This window comes from Primulina huaijiensis, chromosome 7 (genome assembly GCF_012295235.1).
Source record: "Primulina huaijiensis isolate GDHJ02 chromosome 7, ASM1229523v2, whole genome shotgun sequence".
Classification (NCBI taxonomy): Eukaryota; Viridiplantae; Streptophyta; class Magnoliopsida; order Lamiales; family Gesneriaceae; genus Primulina; species Primulina huaijiensis.
The window spans coordinates 6,937,341-6,945,110 of record NC_133312.1 but is presented as its reverse complement, the minus strand read 5'-3'; the positions used below and the strand labels follow the sequence as shown (position 1 = coordinate 6,945,110).

At 34.7% G+C, this 7,770-nt stretch overlaps 1 protein-coding gene across 2 annotated transcripts; it reads right to left on the bottom strand.

Moving 5' to 3' along the window:
* Window positions 1–236: 236 nt before the first annotated feature.
* On the bottom strand, window positions 237–6,960 carry LOC140980733 (uncharacterized). 2 transcript variants are annotated; one of them, XM_073446771.1, is made up of 12 exons: window positions 6,741–6,960; window positions 5,964–6,299; window positions 5,683–5,748; window positions 5,427–5,566; window positions 4,578–4,707; window positions 3,507–3,655; window positions 3,019–3,154; window positions 2,285–2,369; window positions 1,930–2,192; window positions 1,629–1,768; window positions 1,166–1,253; window positions 237–685 (listed from the first exon to the last, which is right to left on the bottom strand). In XM_073446771.1, the coding sequence occupies exons 1-12, from the start codon at window positions 6,819–6,821 to the stop codon at window positions 485–487; spliced, it is 1,815 nt and encodes a 604-aa protein (XP_073302872.1). In that variant the 5' UTR covers window positions 6,822–6,960; the 3' UTR covers window positions 237–484. The 2 variants fall into 2 exon arrangements, with proteins under 2 accessions (XP_073302872.1, XP_073302873.1); XM_073446772.1 differs by having other exon boundaries at window positions 5,964–6,246.
* Window positions 6,961–7,770: the final 810 nt, after the last annotated feature.

Sequence of the window (7,770 nt, the reverse complement as noted above, 5' to 3'; positions counted from 1 at the left end):
TTTTTTCTTAATATTTCATAAGCTTGTTTAAGGTGCAGTATGAAAACAAAATAAATAAATAAATAAATTTGTAACATCGTGAAACATTCAAATACAAATATTCAAGAACCAAAAGTATAATATAGTTGGAAAAATTTTAGCTTCAGTCCGAAATGAACAATCAATGGACCAATTTAGTCTCAATTTATAAGCATGCAAGTCACATGTTATCTCGTTAGTTTTAACACACACAATGATGGAACGACTGAAAAGAGAAAATTGAAAAGGTTTGAGACCAAATTGGCCCGTCAACTTCATTTGAAAGTGAACAAGAAACACCCCCCAACAAATGGGAACTGACGGAAATCGAAATTTTGAGCCTACTTGGAAGTTCAAACATCATTTGTCAGCAAGTCGTAAAGAAAAAGCACAGGTTTCCTAACGGCTGGTCTTCACTTGCGGTTCCATCCACAATATAATGTTTTTTTCTCGAGTTTCTTTTTAGTTATTGTTTAGGGACGGGGCCATTCTCTTTGCCACAGTTTGGGACAGTTCCCTTAGCTTCAACTTCTTCATTTTCGGATACACCAATGACATTCTTCTCTATGCCTTTACTTTTCATTTCTTCCTCAAGTAAATCATTTTCATCATCTTTTACATTCGAAGGCACGAAGCTTTGATCAACAGTAATTGAGATGTCAAATGACTGCACAAAACATTTCAGCAATTTACTAAAACTGATTAAGAAAGTAAGAATCCATAATAACTATAACACAAACACCAGCCACAGATTATAACACAACAAGAAGTTAATTTCGTTACACGACACCAATTTTACCACTTATTACAGATAAGCACTCCTCTACAACAAAATGTGCAAAGATAACACAAATCAGATCTCCAATTTGGAACACAAATCAGATCTCCAATTTGGTCTTTACATTCTTGGACGTGGATTTTTTTTATCCTTAGGCCATTTTACCAAACAGGTGACTGGTGTCAGGCAACACAGCAAAAACTTTTGTACATTCAATGAGAGCAAGAGAAAGAAAAAACCATGTTCTATTTTAATGTTCAATTACTATCACTGTCAAAAAACCTACATATAAAGAGAACAAATACAGGGAAAAAAAAAAGAACAGCGAAACATGCACTCAAATATACATGTATTCTTAGGTGAACGCACCTTATGGGAAGGCGCTGAAGAGTGATGGGTAGGGGGAGGCGGCTCTTCACATGACGCACACGATTCTCGGGAGATTGGCGAAAAAGGACTGAAAGTACAAACCAAACCAACATATTCCACCAAGTCAAATTCTGACTATTTAAATAAACAAAAAATAGGGTAAATTACAAGACAATTTTGGTCATTTTCTCCACATTTTAATTCGACATCTCGTTTTCAAATTTTAAAATACATGCACTAGAACTCTTGACCAAATGCATTCTAATATAACAAGATATCTACGATAAAAAATTTAGTTCTCAAAAAAGTCATTCATACAGAATTCACATTTTCCAATCCAATATTTCCAAAGTCTTTGAAATATATTTTGAGAAAATAATAGAAACATAGACTAAGTGCATGTGGATTAGTATCCTTATTGCGCCATCGGATCTATTAGACAGAAAACAGATGTTTTCCCTACATGAATAATGCATTGGCACAGATTTCCAACAATTTGTCCACATCTTCTTCATTGATGTAGTTGCCTTCCTTGGAAGCAGTGTTCTTTTTCTCATCATCCAACAGTTTCCATTGGGTCAAAATGCACCGTATTTTTTTAATCTATTGATTAAGCGAAGTTAAACAGCGTGATGAGGTAAAGTAATAATCTGGGAATTGGTAGCTAGAAACATGCATAATAATACGGTATTCTTGTGAATTCCATACGACAACCATATATTAATCAGTACAAAATATATATGTATTCAAGGAGCGAAGGATACAACAATAAGTAGCGCATCCACATATTCGGTGGGAGGAGGATCATCATCCCTATCCTCCAAAAGGTGGATGTCAATCTCCTCTTCAAGTAGATCAAATTTCCTTGTGAGTATTGAGGCAAGACGGTTCAAGAATGATGTGCTCACCTCACTTTCTTGAACCTTAGTCAATAATATTGCAATGACGTTCCACATTTTTGCCTGTCTTAATGCACAGTAATTAGCAAATGGAAATGCGTCCATTAGACCCTGCAAGACATCAAGGTCTGAAACGACCAAAAAATTTCAGTTCTGATTCTAATTCAGTTGATTGTAGCAGAAAAAGGAGTAGCACCACGGGAATGACGAATAGATCCACCTTGTGACATCTCTGATGCAAGATTAGTCCCATCAATAACAACTTTTTCCAGCATCATCGAGGCAGTTATACAAGCATCGGGTATCTGCGAATGAGTAAATGAATTTTGAGAAGGATGTGATTTGCCAAATAAAATTAGATTGTTGGGGGAGTATAAGCATTCAAAGGCCAACTAATGCATTTATAAAGCTTGCAAGAGTTGATTTCTCATTCTACGTCCGATATTATGAAGTAATGCCTTCTGATATCAAAATGAGCACCCACTGCATTCAAACATGTTTATCGTCAAAAGAATATATCAAAATCTAGAAAGTCATCACTTGATCAAGGCTGCTAGATTCCTCTCATTTGAAGAATAGATAACAAGAACCCATAATAACAAATCAGTTTGATTTTTAATATGGTGATAGCCGAAATAGATGGAATTGCATTGTATACATGTTTGTAAGTATGTCAGCCAAGTGTTTGCAAGCGACCGACGTTAAGCTCATAATGGAACATTCAGATTTCGGGGGATAGTTTCAGGTCAATTGTTGTTACCAGTAATTTAGAGCCAATTCTACCAAGGAAGGGCGGTAGTACTGGGAAAATATTTGCCTGTGTTTGGGGTTACTGGGTAAGTTTGTTGGGAAATAGCATCCTAGCACATAAATGCATAATTGATAACGAGCAGAAAGTAATATATGTAATGATTACGTGGAAAGCTTTGGCAAGCACCCAAACCAGCAGTATACCTCAAATTTATCAGGAAATTTGATTAGCTCTACCAGCAATGGCAATAGCTGTTCGTTCAACCAGATTTCTTTCGTGTAATCATCCATATCCGAGAGCTTTTTAACTGATAGAAGAATATAATTCAGCACCTCGTCCCTGATAATGTAATTTCATAGTCATAAAAATTATCTCAGCTACAGCCAAGCAGATTAGTTGTGCAAAAACAGACATGCTAGAAAAGAAAGTGTAGACCAAAAGAAGTGTCTAAACTCCAGAAAATATTAAAAAACACATCCAACTATGAAATGTTAAGCATGCCCCTGGAATTGAATCAGCTAGAAGAATCAAAACAACCGTTACACGGCCAGATATCAGCGTAGGAACTGCTCCAACTTGTAAATTTACAAATTCAAACACATCCAATGGTAGTTCGAGATTCCAAACCATCTAACAGAAAAATTATAAACTTTGGCATTGCAAATTATCAATCACACAAAAGAAGCCATACTCCTCAGGTTTTTGTTCTCCCCGAAATTTGCTCATTTCAAAAGCCAACAGATTGATTAGAAGACTTGAAAGACCCAACTTCATCATAGGTGGAAGAAGAATAGCTTCTACTTGTTGACGATGTAGAACATGGAAAAGAAAACATGTACTCTGAAAAGGAAATAAGGAAGTCCGATAAAGTGATGCAGACAATTCATAGGAACTGATGATACAGGCTCGATAAATAAAAAGAAAAATACTCCTGTTAAAACATCAATAACATAAATTTAACAAATACATTTTACTCTAGTAATTATAAGGAAATTGTGTCTTTTAATTCTCTCATAAAAATTCAGTAAAACAATACATTTCTAGTTAAACTTATCGACCGACCTTTCTACTAAAATAATCTTAAAGAATCATATGTAACATCAATATAATTTAAGCAAATACATCTTTTTAAAATTCTTCCAATTGTAACTAATTCAGCATAAAACATTACTCATAACTTAGTGATAAGTATGATGAAGCCACTAAAACCAGTCATAAATTTTGACCTCAACACCACACAAGCAAATACTATTTAAAAAATGATGTAAAACATATTGTAGTTTCATTAATCATCTTAAAGTTCTGCATGTGAGACACACAACTTGTCCCATGTCAAGTTACATAGCAAAGCTCACTTTAAAAGTGGTTGCTAATACATATACAAACCAACTTTTGAGATCTTTTAGGAAGTTGATTTACCTGACTTCACAATGCATTTGTATGACTAAAAGCGCTTAATTTATGTCAGGTTTTTGGCTGGGCATGACACTGACTACATAATAAAGGTTGAATCCTAAGAATTTTGGAAGCTCTTTGGCATCATGACATGCGCCTTATGTTGTATTGCTAAATGACAGCACTCTTTTATACATGCTTTGGAATAATATCAAGCAGTATATATTGAAGAGATGGTAAACTAAAGAATTTTCATATCCTAAAAATTTAATACAGGAATGTCCCGCGTGCAATCAAATTTTTACAAGTATCAGTTGCAGATTATAACCTTTTATATGGAAAGAAATGGCTAAAATAATTTTTGTACCTTTTCGATGAGCTTACGATTTAGAGCATTTTCAGAAATCCACAGAATCCGGGATAATGTTTGTTCAGTTTGCAATGCTTCAGCCCAGATAACACATCCATCACCGAATTGAAGAGACGTTGTCATCACCCTATGTTGCAAACCAAATGCAGTCAATAAATTATAGCGGAGGAGTAATCACTATGCATATCAAAAGCCAATCCAGAAGTGATATCAAACACATAAACATCCATTCTCAAGGAGTATGTGTTTTCAACAAATTGCCCATAAAAGTCTCTGCAACTGTGCAGCCATTGTCCAATTTCTAATGCTGTTAAAATACCTATAATTGGTTCGCAGCATGGATTTTACTCACAGTCCTCTTTGCCTTTACACCTTCTTGGTTCACACATAAAATGGAACCAATCCAGAAGTGATATCAAACATACAAATAGCCGTTCTCAAGGAGTATGAGTTTCAACATATTGCCCATAAAAGTCTCTGCAACTGTGCCATTGTCGAATTTCTACAGCTGTTAAAATACCTTTACTTGGTTTGCAGCGTGGATTTTACTCACAATGCTCTTTGCCTTTACACCTTCTTTGTTCACACAAAAGATGAAGCCAGAAAGGAATGATGTTCTCTATTTTTATTGGTTAGGGTCAAGGGAATAACTAGAAATGAAGGATACTAACAAAGATTAAATTATCCTTCAAAGATTAAAATAGATTAAAATACCCATTTTGCATTCACAGATGGAAAAAATTGTGATGCTGATATGCATCTCTTCATAAATATAAGCAATTAAACATTATAATGAGCTAAAATCTATATCAGCAATAAAGTTGTTTATGATAGTGAAGCACTTACCGGAAGGCTTCACAGAGGCAAGGTACATCATCCAGAAACAATTGATCTACAATCACTTTGACCAATCCATTCGAAGAGGATATTTGTTTACGTACTATTTCATTACAAGCAAGGTTTCCAATTATTCCAAGACTAATTTCCTGCGAAAATAGGAAGCAGCTTTGAAATGGGGATTTGAGTGTACTGAGAAATTCAATAAATACATACACCAAGCCCATGTAGAAAAATGAAGACAGTTAAGCAAACGGATGCTTACAGTAATGCGCGCAGACTTAGAAACCATAAGATTAGCCAAAAGCACATCAATGATAAGATTTTGAGCCTAAATCGAAGTTCCAACATCAGTATAAGGAAGTTATAAAGCCAACAAGTATCTCTGCGAGAATGCACATGCCAAAGTTCAATTCTATCCCTTTACAAACAACAGCCATACTTTTATCAGCGGATGTCATATGAAAAAGATGGCATAAAATTGATTACACATGTACTAAAGAATAGAGAAAACATTTATAGCTTCCCAATGAAGAGGATGGATACCATTAATCGAGCATGCTTTCCACTTGCAGCTAGATCCCATAAAATGCATCCACACTCCTCCCATGTTTTTTCTCGAGCCAACCCAACTTGATGTTTCTTTTCATTTATTGTTTTGGGATCATTCCCTTCACCACCATTATCAGCAGTTTCCTTAGCTTCAACTTCTCCATTTTCAGATACACGGATGCCATTTTCTTCTATGCTTTCACGTTTTGGTTTTTCCTCATGCAAACAACTTTTAAGAGCATTTTCACAATCTTCTACATCCGAAGGTACAAGCTTCCTTATCAAAGATATCACAAAACTTGGATCAACTGTTGTTGAAATATTAAATGACTGCACAAAACATTTCAGCAATTTATTTGAACTGATCGAAGTTAAGAAACTGAGAATCCATAAAAACTCCAACTCAAACCCCAGGGCACAGATTGGAACATTATTACAAGTCAATTGCAATCTACAACACCACCACTTTTACCATTTATACAGCTACTTACTCCTGCTCAACAAAATGCACCCAGATAACACAAATTAGATCTCCAATTTCGTTTTTACATTCTTGGATGTGGATTTTCGACTCTTGGGCCATTTACCAAGCAGGTGACAGGCAACACGGAAAAATTGTAAAGACAACGAAAGCTAAAAAAAAACTCATGTTTTATTTTATGTTAAATAACTTCGCGGGTCCAATTATATACATACAGAGACAAGAAACCAAAAAAATAATGAAAAATGAAAGCAACGGGCAGTTGCTAATACACGTATAGTTGAACATACCTCATGGGAAGGCGCTAAAGGGTTATGGGAAGGGCCACGCAGATCTTTAGATGATGAAGCCGATTCTCCGGGGATTGACATATCGATTGGATTCTGGAATTTTTCTTTTTCTTTTCTGAAGAAATTGGATTCTTGATTTTGATGAACAGTAACTGAGTTCGCGCTACACACTGCGCTTGCTGGTGGTGGTCAAGGATATAAAGGATCGGATTGGCTTGTAAAGGATGATATACATAGGAAAACTTTTATTAATATGGCTCATCGGTCGTTTGAAAATTACTAAATTCGTAAATAATTCGAGGTATGTTCATTAATAGTTTGTTTATCATATTTAACAATCATGGTTCAAGCTTGTCTCGTTAAACGAACTTGTTTTCGAGTTCGATAAAAAATCTCATTGTTTAGCTCGTCGAACTCGTTAAAATAGCAAGTGGGACAAAAACTCATGGCAAAACAAGTTGACCCAAAAAACTATTTGAGTTCGAGCTCGCGAACAGGTTCATGAGCTCACAAGCAGAACATTCTGAAGATCGAGCTCGGTTCGATAAAAGTGCCGAGCTCGACTCGATAAATTTAACGAACGATCTCGAACGAACTTTTTTATCGAATCGAACTCCGTATAACTCGCAAGCAACTAAATTCTAGTGGTGGTGTACAAGCAAGCGAGGCTATGTTTGCTTTATTATTCCCAAAAAATAATAAATTATACTATTTAACTATGGTGTTATGGTATTTTCTTTATTTAATACCAACAATCTATTTTTCATTTACATTCTGATATAGAAAAGAGCTCTGTTGTTATTATCATAGCTATTTATCAAAAATTTATTATAAAAATCATAAAACAAAATTCAAAATAAAACTTACAAAAAATAATCTCTATGGCATTAATTTAATATAGCATCTAATTTTATGATAAAAATTACTCAACACATTTTTTAATGCAGATAAAAATTACTCAACACAATTTTTTTTAATGTCATAAATGCATCACTTGCGATATATTAATACTTTATTAATCCTGATAAAG

What these genes read in the sequence shown, in the direction of transcription:
- LOC140980733 (XM_073446771.1), bottom strand. Translation starts at nt 6,821, where the DNA reads ATGTCAATCCCCGGAGAATCGGCTTCATCATCTAAAGATCTGCGTGGC. An exon ending in AATTTCCTGATAAATTTGAG is followed by an intron (nt 2,370 to 3,018) that starts GTATACTGCTGG and finishes ACTCATTCGCAG; the next exon opens with ATACCCGATGCTTGTATAAC. An exon ending in TGGATGCGCTACTTATTGTT is followed by an intron (nt 1,769 to 1,929) that starts GTATCCTTCGCT and finishes CTTAATCAATAG; the next exon opens with ATTAAAAAAATACGGTGCAT.